Source organism: Carcharodon carcharias, chromosome 12, assembly GCF_017639515.1.
Source record: "Carcharodon carcharias isolate sCarCar2 chromosome 12, sCarCar2.pri, whole genome shotgun sequence".
In the NCBI taxonomy this organism is placed as follows: Eukaryota; Metazoa; Chordata; class Chondrichthyes; order Lamniformes; family Lamnidae; genus Carcharodon; species Carcharodon carcharias.
In genome coordinates, this window is record NC_054478.1 from 112497357 (window position 1) to 112515674 (window position 18318).

The 18318-nt window shown below is 44.6% G+C and overlaps 1 protein-coding gene across 1 annotated transcript; it reads right to left on the minus strand.

Annotated features, from left to right (window-relative positions):
* Nucleotides 1-1039: 1039 nt before the first annotated feature.
* LOC121284711 (gamma-crystallin S-1-like) lies at nucleotides 1040-16854 on the minus strand. The gene is made up of 3 exons (XM_041200265.1): nucleotides 16810-16854; nucleotides 2480-2740; nucleotides 1040-1315 (listed from the first exon to the last, which is right to left on the minus strand). Exons 1-3 carry the CDS (start codon nucleotides 16852-16854, stop codon nucleotides 1040-1042), a joined length of 582 nt encoding a protein of 193 aa, XP_041056199.1.
* Nucleotides 16855-18318: the final 1464 nt, after the last annotated feature.

Sequence of the window (18318 nt, forward strand, 5' to 3'; positions counted from 1 at the left end):
GCTTCCAAATCCTTTCACACCTCATTGCAACTTCATCGCTTGATTTTCTAACTTGCTTTTTTACATCAGCAAATTGTGGCACTTTTCTGTGCTTTAATTTTTGGGTTTGTATTTCTTTCATTACACTGAACATTACGTCTTTCTGCTTTTATTTTCTCCAACACATTTAGTCACACTTTATTTCTCCAACTTGTTTTCATTTTTTTGTTTGCAGTTTTTATTTGCAGAATAAATTCACGTGTACCTGCCTTGTTCTCTTTTTCACATCAATTAAAACAAATGCTTATGCTCATGTTTAATGTACCCTCAGTACTTTATTTCCCACGTTGTTAAATCTAAAACAACATTTCTAGTACACATTTCCATGCTTCGTGTGTCTTTAGCCACAGTCCTTGCTTACCATTTGGTCCTGTTTTCAATGTGGCTATTGTTATAAAAATAATATATTCTAATAATCTGCAGCAAACATGTAATCTGTAATTGGACATTTAGATGTCAAAGTGAAGCTTCTTGCTTTGGAAAAATTACTCAAGTTTCAGCATGGCTGGCAGTTTGGATAATTGATCTTATATAAGGATCAAAAGCAGAAATCCGGTAGATCTTCGGATATTTTCCACATTTTAAGTTCAAGAGAATCACATTCTTCTGGAGCTGTGTGCACAGTGAAGCTTGACTTAATCTTCTTTACATTTTTACTGTTAAGCTTTTGGCCAGCTTTCAATGAAGGTAAAAGCTGAACAATTGACCAGCTTTGATTTCCACTGGGGTAAAGAAGCATTCATTCATCGTGCCTTACACCTTCATTTTCTTTTTCAGCAGTTAAGTACATCAAATCTTCAGGGTAGAATTTATTTTCCACTTGAATGGCAGCTGAGACCAATTTTGTAAAATACTCTGCCTGTGATTCTGAGATATCATTGTATTCTGATGAAAATTGTACAGTTAATGATAAGAACACAAGATGGTAAGCAAAGTAGAGGATATTTTATTATTCTCACGAATATTTCAGAGAGAAAAAATGATATTTTAAAGCAACAATCTAAAAATCTCTCATACGACGGAAAGATCCAATGGTTGAGTTGTAACCGGCCCAGTCACCGTATCTCCTGTATTCACCGGGTCTCATGAAGTACTGTCGGCCTCTGTAGTTGGGATGTTCATAGAAGATCCAGTAACCGTCCATCACTTGGCAGGAGTGAATGTCACGGTAACGGAAACAATCATTGACAGATGGACAATCATCCATGAATTCCATCATCTGTCCTCCAAAGTCAGGTCTCTCATAAGTCCTCATTCTATAGTTTCCACCTTGGTACTGTAACAGAAATAAAAGATCACATTTGTAATAAAGCTAACAATCTTTAGTATTCCAAAAGAAAGCCCCCCCCCCCACCCCCACCCCGGTTAGAAGAGAGTGTAAGGAAGGTTCTAGATGTTTCTGAGCAGCAAGAGACGGCTCGGTGACATCCTTTTAAGCAGTTATTATTTGCTAATGGAAATTACCAAGTGACTAAAAGGGAAAACTGATACAGAAATCAGAGAAATGTTTAGAACAACAAATTCATGACTGATTGTATATGGACACACACAGATAGGATATTTTCATTATCATTATTTAAAATTTCCATGTTAAGCATATGATATTTCTCTCTCATTTAATTTTTTAAAAATTGTAGTGCGCGTGTGAACAATGGCATCAATGATTAGCTGTCTAAGTGAGTTCTAAGTCTCACTGAAAGTGATATTTACACATTCTAAACTTCCAATCTAACCATTAGCCTTTCAGTTAAAAATAATTATTGTAAAATTATTCATGGAATTAGGTAGATGATACAGCACAGAAGCAGACCATCCAGTCCTACTAGTCCATGCTGTTGTTATACTCTACACACGATTCCTCGGATTCCATCTATCTCATCCCAGCTTGCAGCAGTCCTTTCTCGTCCTTTGTTCAGCCAATTAACTGCCTGCAGACATAGCTTCCACCCCTCTTGGATTGCCACAGGCTCCAGACCAGCAGCCTTCAAGGAGGCCCAAAGAGCAGGCCAAGCATGGTCGAAGATCGCCATGGCCAATCAGGCAGCCCCCTGCTGTGCTGGGGGGACTTCCAAGGGCCACAAGGCACCCGATCTGGAGGGAAACCCCTTTGAGTTAGCAGGGAGGACTCCAGGTTTTACTGAACAACCTCCCCAATGGTAAAGTGCCCATTTCTCACTTGTAAAATACCAGCAGCAGTGCGAAGAAGCCCTTAACTGGCTGTTAATTGGCATCCCCTGCTTTCCTACTTGATTTTACAATATTACATCAACCAATCCTGCACCCCCAACACCACCTTCTGCTGGGTGTGTAAAATTCTGACCAAAGCTTTAGTACACATGAAAACATCTGATGGTTGATACCAATAAACTTAATTGATCGGCGTTGTTATTTTCCAGTCCTTCATTGGGGCGAAATAAGCAAATTTTCAAAAGTCACTTACATATGGGTAGGAGCGACATGACCTGATGCTGTCATTGAATCCCATCCAGCGCTGGTAGTCAGGATATTCTCCCCTACTCAGAACATACTGGTATCCCATGTAATTGGGTCTCTCATACACCACCCACCAGTCACTCATGACACGGATAGAGTTACAGCGGCTGAAATAAGGAGACAGGTCAGTACAGTCACTACTGCACTCATAGCGACGACCCTGGAAGTTCCTGTCCTCGTAAAAGATAATCTGTGGAAAGATACAGAGCTGGAAATTAATAACTTCTCTTATTAGTTGAAGAATTCTAATGCAATGTATAACTCAGAGTTATCCTTGCCTTTCCCATTTTGAATTCACAGTTAGTTTTGTAACTGACTGAATGTTTCGCTGTTTCACACAGTTTGGTATTTATATACTGGACAGAAATGCCTCAATGTGCTGTACTTTGTTATTCTAATGATTCAACACTGAAAAATCAGCAAAATTCAACAAAACACATGTTGTATTTATTGTCGTTAAATACCTGAAAGACATTTGATGCATCATTGATTCTTTTCCATTTGCCTCCATGCTACTTTAGTTGTTGTTTGAATAAAGCAGTTTTGGAACATTCACAGCTCATAAGTCAGCCAGATCTGTTTAAATAGTTTGGTGTAACCACCTGGCTCTGCTCTCAAACTGGCGAAGATAAATTTGTCCATATATAGATAATGTGACTTTGGATCTGGCCTTGTACCCTAGTTAATATATAATTATGTGGGAATTTATTCTCCAGATTGTGCAATTATCCACTCCCAAAACCTGTCATGTAATAACATTATGGCTGGCATCAATTGTTGCCTGCACATGCAACTATACTGTGGATGGTGTTTATTAACACAACTTGCAGATCATACTTAGCTCATGTATTCTAAACAGAGTCGTGCATACGAATGCACTGCCTGCGTTTTGTTTTAAAGTTCAGGGCAACTAAATATCAATATTGGTAAGACAACAACAGTAAGTTAAGATGTAGAAAACAGTGACAGGGACAATTGGTGACAATAGAAGGTAAAAGATCGGGAAAGAACAGGCTAGGTTGGAGTAGGGCTGATTGGCTGGACAACATTAGAAACTGGAAAAATGACAGTGGCACGCAGAATTGCAGTGAACAGCGAGAGATGCCTACATCCCTCATGGACAATGGCTAATTATAAATGGATCCTGAAGGCAAGTTATCCTTAGAAATAATGTGGAAAAAATAATGTGAGATTGAAGAACTTTCCTCAAGATCGCTGTATTCACCTAGACATCATTGTATTGTTACAATCCCCGTGGGAAACTATAAACTAACTTGATCAAATTTATTGAATGACCCCCAAATGAAGAAATTACCATCAAGATTTCACTTTTTGTAACTTTTATGAATCAAAACCAATGTAAATTAAACATGAATTGACAGGCAAACGATGCTTCCAATAAAAAAGTAAGTAAATAACTGATACAACAAAGATATGTCAAACTCAACCACAAGAATCAGCATCACTTCCCGTAGACATATGGCACTACATTTCTGCTTTAGCTGTGTAGACATCACAGCCAAATATCTGTATTCTGCCAATATTTACATGCTAACGCTAGCTAAACCAGGCGCGACCTGCTGAGATGGTAGTCTTGATAATGAAAACTTTTAAATGGGAGCAGCCGGGAAACTGACTGCTGCCCACAATCAGGCCCGGACCGCAATTTCACGCTGGCTGGCCAATTAACAGCCAGCCAGTATGAAACGTGTGCTGCAGCGCTCAGCATTGCCGTGATTGGGGGTGGGAGGAGGGCGAGCGCTGAAGTTTGCGCATGCGTATGGGTGTGCGTAATAAAAGCTCCCTGAGGCACAGAGCTGCCTCAAGATTTCCTTCAATAAAAATAAATATTTTTAACACAATGAAAACATAGCCCCTCATTGACTTGGTCACATGGGCACAGACATGTTAAATATCAGTGTAAAAAGTTTTTTTTTAAATCACTGGTCGAAACCTCATCCTGCCTGTGGATGAGGTTTCGCCAAAAATGCAAAGGTTGCTTGGCCTTTTCACCCACCTGCCAACCAAATGGTTGGATGGGCAACGAAAAATTCCAATCAATTAGTTGATTAAGGGTCTTAATAGGCCACTTAATTGTCAGCAGGTGTACTGCTGACTCCTACGTGCGCCCACCGACTGAATTATCGCGTGAGTGCGCAATGACGTTGGGACGCTTGCCTAACGTCACCATGCGTCATTTTACGCTCGAGTGTGTCGGGCACATGCCTGCATGCCGAGCGAAAAATTCTGGCCATGGAAATAAACTAAATTTGGGTCTTAAAGAGTTAAATGACGGGGCTGTGATCTATTTCCTTTGGCAGTTTGTTCCAGTGTGGGATTGTCCTTTGGAAGAAAGATCGTTGTTACGCTGGGCGGAATCGTCCCAGGTTTGCACTAAGTGCGGTAGCAGGCAAATTTTACCCACCAGCCGCAATGACGGCTTTTCATGCTGTACCATCCCAAACCCGTCGCATTAATTATGAATTCCAGGGAAACACACTTTCGATGGCAGACGGAATCTGATTCGCATGCCATGCCACCACCTTGCTGCTTCATCACGCTGGGCGCAACATTTAAAGTACAGCCGCACGCACACCTCTCAGCTTCCAGCCCAGGACTGCTGCAAAAAAGACTGCAGCCCCTGGTTTAGTGATGCATCCCTTGAACACCTTTTGGACACTGTGGAGGCCTTCCGTGATGTCCTCTACCCACATTCTGGCAGCCGGAGGGCAGCAACATTACCACTTGATAGGTGATGGCAGTGGTGAGCAGTGTGAAGGGTTCTCAAAATTCCCACATTTTTCATATCATCAACAAGCATATGACTTTTGGACTTTTATAGCAGAGGACCCAACTGCTGGGTTAAGTGTAGAACCCTGCAGACAGGAGGCTAGGCCCATGAAGGCCTGGGATTGGACATGCCCGGGCTTGATGAGTGCAGTGTGGATTGTTGCCTGGAGCCAGATGAGAGGAGACAGAATTATTTCCTTTAAAACAATCAACCCAGAGAAAGACTTCATCTTATACAAAACTAAAGCCCATCAAAATCTTGCATAAATAATCGTTACTAACTACTAAGGCAGGAAGGCAGGAAGGCTTAGGCAAGCAGAGGCTGAAGACGAGTTTGCTCCCAGTGGGGTAGGGCTGGGTAAAGTCCTTTAAGTAAATTAGGAGTAGGTAATGGAGGCAGCAGTTGGGGCAGTCGAGTGCTCCGAATGCAGCATGTGGGAAGTCATGGACAGCACAATTGTCCCTGCAAAAGGTGCATCCAGCTGCAGCTCCTGAGAGGCCGAGTTAGGGAACTGGAGCTGGAGCTGGATGAACTTTGGATCATTCTGGAGGCAGATGCAGTAATAGACAGGAGTTTCAGGGAGACAGTCACCCCTAAAAGTCAGGAGGCAGGCAGTTGGGTGAATGTCAAGAGAGGGAAGTGGAGTAGACAGAGCAGAGCACCCCTGTGGCCATTTCCATCAACAATAGATATACCGTTTTGGATACTGTTGGTGGGGACGACCTACCAGGGACAAGTTGTAGTGGTCGTGTCTCTGGAACCGAGGCTGGACCCTCAGCTCAGAAAGGAGGGAGGGAAAAGAGGAGAGCAGTAGTGATAGGGAATTCAATAGTTAGGGGGACAGATAGGAGGTTCTGTGGGAGAGATCGAGAATCCCGGATGGTCTGTTGCCTCCCTAGTGCCAGGGTCCGCGATATCTCAGATTGAGTTCTCAGTATTCTCAGGAGGGAGGGTGAGCAGCCAGATGTCGTGGTCCATGTAGGGACCAATGACATGGATAGGAAGGAGGAGTAGGTCCTGCAAAGAGAGTTTAGGGAGTTAGGTGCAAAGTTGAAGGACAGGACCTTCAGGGTTGCGATCTCAGGAGTGCTACCCATGCCACGTGCTAGCAAGGCTAGAAATAGGAGGATAATGCAGATAAATACGTGGCTAAGGAGATGGTGCAGGAGGGAGGGCTTCATGTTTCTGGACAGTTGGGCTCTGTTCCAGGGAAGGTGGGATCTGTTCCGACGGGACAGTTTGCACCTGAACTGGAAGGAGACTAACATGCTTGCGGGTAGGTTTGCTAGTGCTGCTCCAGGGCGTTTAAACTAGATTTTCAGGGGGAGGGGAACCAGAGTGTTAGAGCAGATAGTGAGGTGGAGGACAATAAAGGTCAAGCAGGGAATGCATGAATAGACAGAAATCAAGGGTCTGTACATGATAGAAATGTTCTAAGGTGCATTTATTTCAATGCAAGCAGTATTGTCGGAAAGGCAGATGAGCTTAGGGCATGGATTGGCACGTGGGATTACGACATTATTGCTATTAGTGAGACTTGGTTGCAGAAGGGGCAGGACTAGCAGCTCAATGTTCCGGGGTTCCATTGTTTCAGACGTGATAGAGGGGGAGGGATGAAAGGGGGAGGAGTGGCATTACTAGTCAGGGAAAATATCACAGCTGTGCATAAGCAGGACAGCCCGGAGGGCTCGTCTACAGAGGCTAAATGGGTGGAGCTGAGGAATGGGAAAGGTGTGACCACACTAATAGGGCTATATTATAGACCGCCCAATAATCAGAGAGAATTGAAGGAGCAAATCTTTTGAGAGATAGCAGACTGATGTAAGAAACAGAAAGTTGTAATAGTAGGAGATTTGAACATTCCACATATTGACTGGACTCCCATACTGTAAAAGGGCTGGATGGCTTGGAGTTTGTCAAATGTGTTCAGGAAAGTTTTCTAAATCAATATATAGAGGTACCAACGAGAGAGGATGCAATACTTGATCTCCTACTGGGGAACCAGACAGGTCAGGTGATAGAAGTATGTGTAGGTGAACATTTTGGGTCCAGTGACCACAATGTCATTAGTTTTAAGCTAATTATGGATAAGGATAAGTCTGGTCCTCGAATTGAGATTCTAAATTGGAGAAAGGCCAATTTTGTGGAAATGAGAAAGGATCTAGGAAGAGTGGATTGGGGTAAGTTGTTTTCTGGCAAGGATGTGTTCAGTAAGTGGAAGGCATTCAAAGCGAAATTTTGAGAGTGCAGAGTTTGCATGTACCTGTCAGGATTAAAGGCAAAGTTAATAGGCATAGGGAACCTTGGTTTTCAAGGGATATTGGCGATCTAGTTAAGAAGAGGAGAGAGGTGTATAGCAGGTATAGGCAACAAGGAGCAAATGAGGTACTTGTAGAGTATAGAAAATGTAAGAAAATACTAAAGAAGGAATTCAGGAAGGCAAAAAGAAGACATGAGGTTGCTTTGGCAGATAATGTGAAGGTAAACCTGAAGGGTTTCTACAAGTATATTAAGAGTAAAAGGATAGTAAGGGACACAATTGGTCCCCTTGAAGATCAGAGTGGTTGTCTATGTGTGGAGCCTCACAAGATGGGGGAGATCTTAAACAGATTTTTTGCATCAGTATTTACTCAGGAAACTGGCATAGTGTATTAGGAAGGAAGGGAGACAAGCAGTAGTGTCATGGAACATATAGAGATTACAGAGGAGGAGGTGCTTGCTGCCTTACAGTGAATAAAGGTAGATAAATCCCCCGGGCCTAACATGATATTCCCTCGGACCTTGAGGGAGACTAGTGTAGAAATTGCAGGGGCCCTGGCAGAAATATTTAAAATGTCCTTAGCCACGGATGAGGTGCCAGAGGATTGGAGGGTAGCTCATGTTGTTCCTTTGTTTAAAAAAGGCTCCAAAAATAAACCAGGCTAGTGAGCCTGCGTAGTAGGTAAATTATTGGAAGGTGTTCTGAGCGATCGGATCTATAATTATTTGGACAGCCAAGGGCTGATTAAGGATAGTCAGCATGGCTTTGTGCATGGTAGGTCGTGTTTAATGAACCTTGTAGAGTTTTTCGAGGAGGTTACCAAGAAAGTAGATGAAGGAAAGGCTGTGGATGTTATCTACATGGACTTTAGAAAGGCCTTTGACAAGGTCCCACATGGGAGGTTAGTTCAGAAGATTCAGACACTTTGTATCCATGGAAAGGTTGTAAACTGGATTCAAAATTGGCTATGTGGGAGAAGACAGAGAGTGGTAGTGGACGATTGCTTCTCAGACTGGAGGTCTGTGACTAGTGGTGTGCCTCAGGGATCTGTGCTGGAACCATTGTTGTTTGTTGTCTATATCAATGATTTGGATGATAATGTGGTGAATTGGATCAGCAAGTTTGCTGATGACATTAAGATTGGAGGCACTGTGGACAGCAAGGAAGGCTTTCAAAGTTGCAGGGAGATCTGGACCAACTGGAAAAATGGGCCAGAAAATAGCAGATGGAATTTAATGCGGAAAAGTGTGAGGTGTTACATTTTGGAAAGTCAAACCAAGGTAGGACATACACAGTAAATAGTAGGGCACTGAAGAGTGCAGAGGAACAAAGGGAGTTCAGACACATAATTCACCGAAAGTGGCGTCACAGGTAGACAAGGTTGTAAAGAAAGCTTTTGGCATACTGGCCTTCATAAATCAAAGTATTGAGTATAGGAGTTAGGATGTTATGGTGAGGTTGTATAAGACATTGGTGAGGCCAACTATGGAGTATTGTGTGCAGTTCTGGTCGCCTAACTACAGGAAGGATATCAGTAAGATTGAGACAGTGCAGAGAAGATTTACTAGGATGTTGCCGGGTCTTAAGGAGTTGAGTTACATGGAAAGATTAAACAGGTTAGGACTTTATTCCTTGGAGCAGAGAAGAATGAGGGAAGATTTGATAGAAGTTTACAAAATTATGAGGTGTATAGACAGAGTAAATGCGAGTAGGCTCTTTCCACTTAGATTAGGAGAGTTAAACACGAGAGGACATGGCTTTAGGGTGAAAGGGGAAAGGTTTAGGGGGAACATTAGGGGGAACTTCTTCACTCAGAGAGTGGTGAGAGTGTGGAACGAGCTGCCATCTGACATGGTAAATGCGGGGTCACTCTTAAGTTTTAAGAATAAATTGGATAGATACATGGATGGGAGAGGTCTTGGGGGTTATGGACTAGGTGCAGGTCAATGGGACTAGCAGAATAATATTTTGGCACAGACTAGAAGGGCCGAATGGCCTGTTTTCTGTGCTGTAGTGTTCTATGGTTCTATGGCAGCAATCAATGCAATTATGCGAACCCATCAATACTCCACATACACAATGGCTTTCAGTTCAAGACTAGTTACGGGGACAGGAAGACTGCCACCCCATGCCCCTCACCGTGATGTTGCTTGCGGGCCTGCAAACCGCAGATCTCCTCCCTCTGCTTGGCTTGGCTACCTCTCCCTGCTTAAACTCTGGTTCAACCACTCCAAAACTGCTCACCCCCTTCGTAACTGGTGGCCCAGTTATACTGTTTTTTTGAATTTCTTATCTGAAACCAAATCAAGGTTAGTTCTTTGTCTGATGTGGGCTTCTTCAGGTGATTGTTGTCTTGTTGTTTTTAATGGGCTTGCATGATGTTTATCATTGTCTTCCTGTCCCCGTAACTAGTCTTGAACTGAAAGCCATTGTATATGTGGATTATTGATGGCTTTGCATAATTGCATTGATTGCTGCCTTCCTGCCTTAGTAGTTAGTAGCGACTATTTATGCAAAATTTTGATGGGCTTTAGTTTCATGTAAGATGAAGTCTTTCTCTGGGTTGATTGTTTGAAAGGGAAGAATGCGTATTCTGTCTCCTCTCATTGTCTGGTTCCAGGCAACAATCCATACTGCACTCAACAAGCCCGGGCATGTCCAATCCCAGGCCTTCATGGGTCTAGCCTCCTGTCTGCAGGGTGCTACACTTAATCCAGCAGTTGGGTCCTCTGCCATAAAAGTCCAAAAGTCATATCCTTGTTGATGATATGAAAAATGTGGGAATTTTGAGAACCCTTCAAGTGCCAATGCTGCACAGAAGTGGTTGACCATCCAGTGCAGATAGAGGATGAATGACCTCATCTGTGCTGCCAGGGTAAGCAACCATCTCATCACTCTAAACTCTGATACTCAAGCCCATCATACATTCTCTGGCATCTCACTCACTGCCAGCTCAAGGGACATCACCACCCATTCTCACACATAAACTCTCACATCTCCATCTGGCCTCATCTGCTCTGGAGGCTGTCTCCTCAGCCCTCACCATCTTCAGGCCACTTGCACAGGTCAAATTGTGCCCCCACACAGACCCTGGGATCCCACCCCCCCGGGATCCCACCCCCCCCCCCCCCTTCCCCAGTGCAGCCCTTACCCTGCAACCTCTTCCCTTGCCTGAAAGCACTTCTCCCCCTTCCCCAAGCAAGCCCTAGCCCTGCAGTTGTACAAAGCCACCCCTGACTTACGGTTGGTCTGGTAGGTAGAGACCTGCCCATGAGCCCCCGCTAAAAGTGATGTAGTGCTGTCTGTGAAGCCTGGTGCTGATGACTGCAAGTATTGCCTGAAGCAGGATAGGCAAACAAACCTCGAAGTCCTGAACAAAGTGCAGCTCACCAGGTGCAATTCACTTATGTGCAGTTGTGAAACATGGGCAGATGATCCAGCATGGGAGGAAGGTGGGAGGGTGGGGTGGGGGGTGGGGGGGGGGGAATGATTCCAGCAGGCTGCCCTTCTAATGATATGCAGATATATTACAATGAGGTTTCCAACGTCCAATGGCAGGAAACACAGCCCGCCATCAACGGGCTAAGGGATGATTGCAAATTGGTTTCTTGACATCATGAAGCTGATTTTTGGCTTCTCGCCATGTTGCCCAACACCAGCGCACACGGAAAATTCCACCCACTGTCTCTGAAACAAAACATAGTTACACATTTCACTGTATGCTGTTCTTTATTCACACAGGACAGGAGTCCTGGCTGACAATAGCTTTCACCTCCAAGTTTCACCAGTATTATTATCGTCAGCAAGGCACACTTCTATGAAACCTTCTCTCCACCAAGTTGCAACAGTCTTAGTGGTGCAGCCTTGCAGAGTTCCTTTTCAACCAACCAGCCAATAACATCCAGGTTCATGGTTTGGTCACTTCTGGGAAAACACCCAGCTCTTAATGTCTCTGAGCTATTCAAACAGCCTTCGATGTTTTAGACCTTTGTTAGCCAGCTTGCATATTGCCTCCTGCCTCCTTTTCTGCAAAACCAAAAAACTGTCTGCTTCCTGAGGGAGATTTGTTTCTTCCCCTCACAAGAATTTAAAGTGCTCCTCCTCCTGTTTCTGCCTGCTTTCTGTGTGCTGATTGCCATCTCCCTCCAGCTCTCATACAGCAGTGACTTCTTTGTCTATCTTTTCTGTGGGTGGCTACACAGAATTTTATATCTTTACTTCCTGCCTGTTGGTACTGCTTCAGGTCAAGAGTTGCCAGGTCACAAGGACCAATATTTCTTATTATTCAAGAAAATTACAATTGACCCCTTTTAATCTGATGTAAACTCTTAAAAGTCCTTTTCAAACATTCGTAAAGACAATTCCAGATTCCACAACATTTTAAAGAAATTACAAGTTTCCATTCCTGTACTGCTACCAGGTCAAATGTCATCACAGTACCCTCCAAGAGATCACTGTACTTTCGCAGAGTTCCCTGTATTCTCCCAGAAATCACTATAATTTTCAAGAAATCGCTATTTTCCCAAAATTCACTGTATTTCCCAGAAGTCAAAGTACTTTCCTAGGGAAATTCTTTTCCTGCATGGTACTTGAGGACAATCCAATTTTGTTTTATGCTGCATCAAAGCAGTGCAATTTGGATTGGGAACAACATGAAGGACTGTAGCTGTGATAATTTGGCACCAAATCATTGTTGAATTTGGCCTGTAAATCATAAAGCTTATATATTGGGAAAAGGTAGGCAAATGTTTAAAATTGAATGTTAATTTATGCTTGAGCTGGAATAAACTGCTAAACCCAACGTGGAAAATTGCCCAGGTATATCCTGTCACAAAAAAGCAGGACAAAGCCAATTTGAAAGCTCTAATAGGGTCTCAAGCTAAGCATGTAATGGAGCCTTGGCACTGATCTCAGGACTGTTCCACTATTCGCTATGTTGTGCATTCAAAGTACCTCCTCCATTATGAGCATGTCCATGAAAGTCCCCAGTTAGCCATTCAGAGCGCTGAATTGAACAGCCAATCAGGGCACCAAAAGAATGACCAATCAGGATAATAAAAGGCTCTCACATTGCCTAGCCATTTGTGGAAAAAAACTACATGTTCCGGCCAGAGTTTACACTTGATAGTTGCCTTTGCTGCCTCTGAACTCACAACACTAAATGCTCGTCCCTTTATTCCAATGGGGTTGCAACCCACGGTTTAGGAGCCCCTGGCATAAACACTGAATTTTCCTTACATTCATTTCCCATTTTGAGCTCACTGTTAGTTTAATAACTCAGCAAATGTTTCACCACTTCACACATGTGAAATGTTTATATGCTGGGCAGAAAAGCCTCTCTGCACTGTACTTTATTATTCTAACAATTCAATCAGTAAAATTCAACAAGACACAAGTTACATTCAATGTAGAAAAACCTGAAAAATGCTTGCTTGATGCGTTAATAATTCTTTCCCTTTTGCTTTCATGTCATTTTAATTGTTGTTCAAACAAGGTATTTCTGGAAGAGCCATGGAACCAATGTCAGCCCTATTTGTCATAAATAGTTTGGTGTGACCACTTAGTTTTGCTTGCGATCTGGCCAAAATAAGCACAAACATACCTGAGAGTGTAGGTTTGATTATGGCCTTTTACACATGTGGCTGATGTAAAATCATGAGTTTAGTCTTCTTGGTGGCGGAGGTGGAGGTGGGGGGGGTTCGGTGTGGTGGTTGTTGGTGAGGTGGGGGCTTGGCATACTGCTCACTTCCTCAAGAAAAGTCTGTTGAAAACCAACTAACGTTAAGAAAGGCTGCCCTGCAGTGATGATAGGCTGGGGGTGGCTTAAACAAGCTGTAGGTTGCACTTCCGCCTCTCAGTAGAAGTCCCACCCTTGAGAGCTGCTGGCCAATCTGATTGACCGGCAGCTCTTGCAGTCCCAATAGCACCAAAAGAGATTAGTGGGTGCTGCTGGGCCCACGAGGAGGCCCATGAAGAAGTGGATATCAGACAAGGTAAGGCCTGGAGTTACTTGGGTGTGGAGGAATTGGGCACCCTAAGGAGGGGAGTAAAAGGTTGGGGATGTGGGTTTTAGAGGTTAGGCAAAGAGGCAGAAAGGGGGATATGATCTTCGGGGGAGGGGTTCCCAGGGGGTGGGGGATGCCCCTGATGTGCACAGGACACCTTTGGTGAAGGAAACAGTCTTCCCACTTTCACATGCCTTCCACTGCTCAGCAGGCTGATTGAGGTCCTTAAGTGGCCACTAACTATGTGGCCTGCCTAAGGGTAAGCGGGTTAGTGAGCATCGTATGATGCAGGTCACAGGAATGCTGATGCAGGAATTCACCAAGGCCCCTTAGAAAGCACTTTCCAAACCCACAACCACTATCACCTGGAAGGACAAGGGCAGCAGAAGAATGGGTCACCACCAGCTGGAAGTTCCCTTCCAAGTCACTCACCATCCTGACTTGGAAATATATCGCTGCTCATTTACTGTCGCAGGGTCAAAATCTTGAAATCCTAACAGCACTGTAGGTGTAACTACATGGACTGCAGCAGTTCAAGAAAGCAGCTCACCGTTACCTTCTCAAGGGCAACTAGGGACGGGCAATAAATGCTGGCCTAGCCAGCGGCGCCCACATCCAGTAAATGAATTTAAAAAAATCTCACCCACACCCCCCCATATTACGGGGACTTGGTCAGAGGAGGGTGGGAAGTCGTTGGGCTACCCATATGTCATGTTTTATGTTGCCCCCCCCCCCTCCCCCAACCCCACCGAAAACATGCTTAGCTGGGTCCATAATATCAAGCCCCAGGTTCCTGTATCATTCTCTCCCAAAGTCCTTCATGTGATAATATCATGACAAACATCAATCTGATGGTACTAATGCCTTCATCTGCAGTCATATTATGAGGGGTGTTACATAATATAAATGTATACCATACTTGGCTCATGTAATTTAATCAGTCTTATATATAAATTTTACTGCATTGTTTTATAATTTTTTTAGACAATCTCTCATGATTGAGGGTAACTTGCTTCCACTCTGGCTCGATGGGTAATGAGATGGTTGATAAATCCAATGTGCAATCTATAGAATCTGCCACCTGCAGGGTAGATGGTGCATGTAGGGTGAGGCAGATGAGGTGTTTGGAGGTTTGTGCATTCTCTTCAATGCCTCCGCTTTGCCTCTGCACGTTCCCGATGAATTCTCTTGATGTGCCCGGTGCCTTCCCAAATGACCCTTCTCCATTTCAGTCAGTCACAAGCTAGGGTCTTCATGGATGCTTTGAGGACATCCTCAAAGTGTTTCCATAGTCCTCCTGGAAGTCTTGTGCTGCTGTCTGGAACAACTACTGTGAATATTAAAATAAGTAAGAGAACAATAGAAACAATAAAAGATGTAGAAAACAGCAACAAGAATCAAAAGTAATATTTTGCTATATTTTCCCTGAGGGCAAAGGGTTAAAGGTCAAAACTGAGAAAGGGGATGATAAAGGGCCAGAGAGGGAGTTTAGAGAAATGGAGTTTAGGAGAATGGAGTTTAGAAGAATGAGAGGTGACCTTATTGAAACATAAGATTCTTAGGAGGTTTGTCAGGGTAGATTCTGAAAGGTTGTTTCCCCTTGTGGGAGAGTCTAGGACCAGAGGGCATAATCTCAGAGTAAGGGGTCGCCCATTTAAGATAGAAATGAGGAGGAATTTCTTTTCTCAGAGGGTAGTGAATCTGTGGAATTCTTTACCACAGAGGGCTGTAGAGGCTGGGTCGTTAAGCATATTCAAGGCTAAGATAGACAGATTTTTAATCAGTAAGGGAATCAAGGGCTATGGGGTAAAGGCAGGAAAGTGAAATTGAGGATTATCAGATCAGCCATGATCTCATTGAATGGCGGAGCAGACCCGATGGGCCGAATGGCCTATTTCTGCTCCTACGTCTTATCGTCTAAAAGAATACATTTTAGAAAAACTCGTATGATAAGGCTTCATTCTCCCATCTCCAGCCTGTAAGATCTCTAATATTGGAACAGACTTTCTTACATAACTGAGGTCAGATGAATATTCTGAAGTGTGCTCGTTTTTTTTTTGGGAGCACAGTGTTTATGCAGAAATTTCCCCCGAATAATGAAGAGATTGGATTATTGCTAGGTTAGTTTGTGAACAGTCTGTGGAATGAATGTGTTTCTTCATCCAATTGAATTATTGTCTTGCTGCTCATGCTCTCACATTTTGAAATAAGAGTGCCTGGCTTATTTTCGTATTTATTGATGTTTTTGAGTTGCCTCTGAAAATGTGGTTCAAAAGGTGAATAGTGATCCACCAGCAATGATTATATTTTCCCCAAATGCTGCCAAGGCTCTTTTTGACATCACCTTTCAAACCCACAACCTCTATTACCTAGAAGGACAAGGGCGACACGCACATGACAGCAACACCACCACCCACAAGTTCCTCTCTAAGTTGCACACCAGCCTGACTTGGGACTGTATTGCAGTTCCTTTACTCTCACTGGGTTGAAATCCTGGATCTCACTCCCAAACAACACTACACCACATGGACTGGAGCAGTTAACAAAAGGTAGTTTACCACCCCTTTCTCAAGGGCAATTATTGATGGGGCAATAAATGTTGGCCTTGCCAGCAATGCCTTTTTCCCCAAAAATTAAAAAAACAAACTCTTTCTACTCTTTTAATTCTTTTAATTTAATTCTTGTAATTTACTCTTTCTACTCTTTCAACGCTTTCAATGTCCAGCTGGTTTGTAACAATAGGCATCAAATCATGCATGTGTCCTAACAACTGTCATGATGCCTTACTCTCTGGCACTCTGCTGTGCCAGCTGCATTTGAAAATGAGTGTCGCAAATCAAAGGGTGGCTACTGAGCAATAAGTGATATTTGCTGATGACCTGACGGGCGGAATTTTCCCCTGATTGCACCAGGTGCAGCAGTGGGCATGAGAAATGGCATTCTACCCACTGGCCGCAATGACAGGTTTTCATGCCACATCGTCCGCTTCCCAGCACATTAATTATGCACGCATGGGAACCATGCCGGATCACAGGCTGGCAGCCTCTGATTCACTCTCCCCACCATAAGATCACCACTTCCTCACTCTGGTCTCCATATTTAAATGGCAGCTGCATACACATTTTTCATTGTCTGCAGCCCAAGACTGCTCCATGGAGGACATGGCTCCCAAAGAGAAGAAGCATGTTGCACCAAGATCCAGTGATGTCTGACTGGAATACCTTTTGGACACAGCCGAGGTCCGCCGCAATGTTCTCTACCCCCATGATGGCCAAAGTAGGTCACCAACCTTACCATTCCAGCTTGGCAGGCGGTGGCAGCAGTGGTCAGTACCAAGGCAACAGAGAAGAGGTCAGCCGCCCAGCACAGAAAGAGGATGAATGAACTCATCTGTGCCGCCAGGGTAAGTCAACCATCCCATCACTCTAAACTCACACACTCACCAGCCAAGCACACATTCACTGGCATCTCACACACTGCCAGCTCAAGGGTCATCACCACTCACTCCCTCACACACATCGTCACATATCCATCTGGACTCATCTCTCTGGAGTTCACGTCCACATCCTATCCATGGCTGCACTCACTACCCACACATGGCAGGCATCCTTATCATCTGCCCTGGCATGCATCCTGCTCACACCTCCATCTGTTTTTATGCAAGACAAGCTCACAGACAATCACAGGGAAAGGTCTCAGACTGGGGGTGGATTGGCTGAAATCCAGGTCCTCACTCCCTATGAGAATGGAGCCATCGAGCTGGCCAGAGAGGATATGGAACCTGCCTGCGCATTGGACACCCAAATGAGGATCCTGCACCAGCTCATCCCTCAGACAACCATACTGTGAGTGCATTGTCCTGTTTGAGAGTCACCTGCCATGCCCTAATTATCTCTCCATTCTTTCATGGGCACCCCTGGAAAATGCCCAAGAGCATCCACAAGTCAGGCCCTCAGCTTCAACCCCAAGGACACCTTGGATGAGGAAGCAAAGGAGAGCACCATAGAAGACCCATCACAGTGCTCACCCACACCCTTCAGCATCGCAGAGGCACACACCTCACTGGGACCTAGTTCTAGAGTAGCCTCGGGGCCACAATCTGGTGAACATAGCACGTGATCTGTCCACGGCAGGCAGGGGCAGGACACCCAAGATCACTGGCACTTTGAGGACTGCTGGAGGCCAAGATTCTGATGAGTCTGAGTCAGTTGACGAGCCTCCAGGCTTGGTCGTAAATCAGTTGACGGAGCTGCAGCAAAAATCATGGGAACATCAGGAAGGGATGTCAGCAGTATTCCTCAGATTGCAATGGACGATGGAAGAGTCCTTCCACATTCAGTCTGAGGTCATAGCGCTGTCATGCCAATGCACCAAGGCCAATACTGGTGGGATGGTGGCTGTCATGGAGACCTTGGTCCAGGACATCTGTCCTGCACTATTGCAGTGTCAGCACTCCAGTGCTGTAGCCCTTGGTGGCATCCATCAGTGGCTAGACAAGAAGGGACAGGAAACCTAGATCTCACTCCAGCTGCCCCATTGGAAGGAGGATCAGCAGGTGCATACCCCTGGGCCATCCACCCAGGTGACTCCAGAATCCTCCGGCCGATCCCAATTCCCTCTTCCTGTGACCCCATCACCTCCAGCTCCACAGGCCGAGGAGGGTGCATCTGCCCCACAGCAGGGTAACCTATTCAGGCCAGGGCCCTCCCAGCCTCTGTCATTCAGAGGCC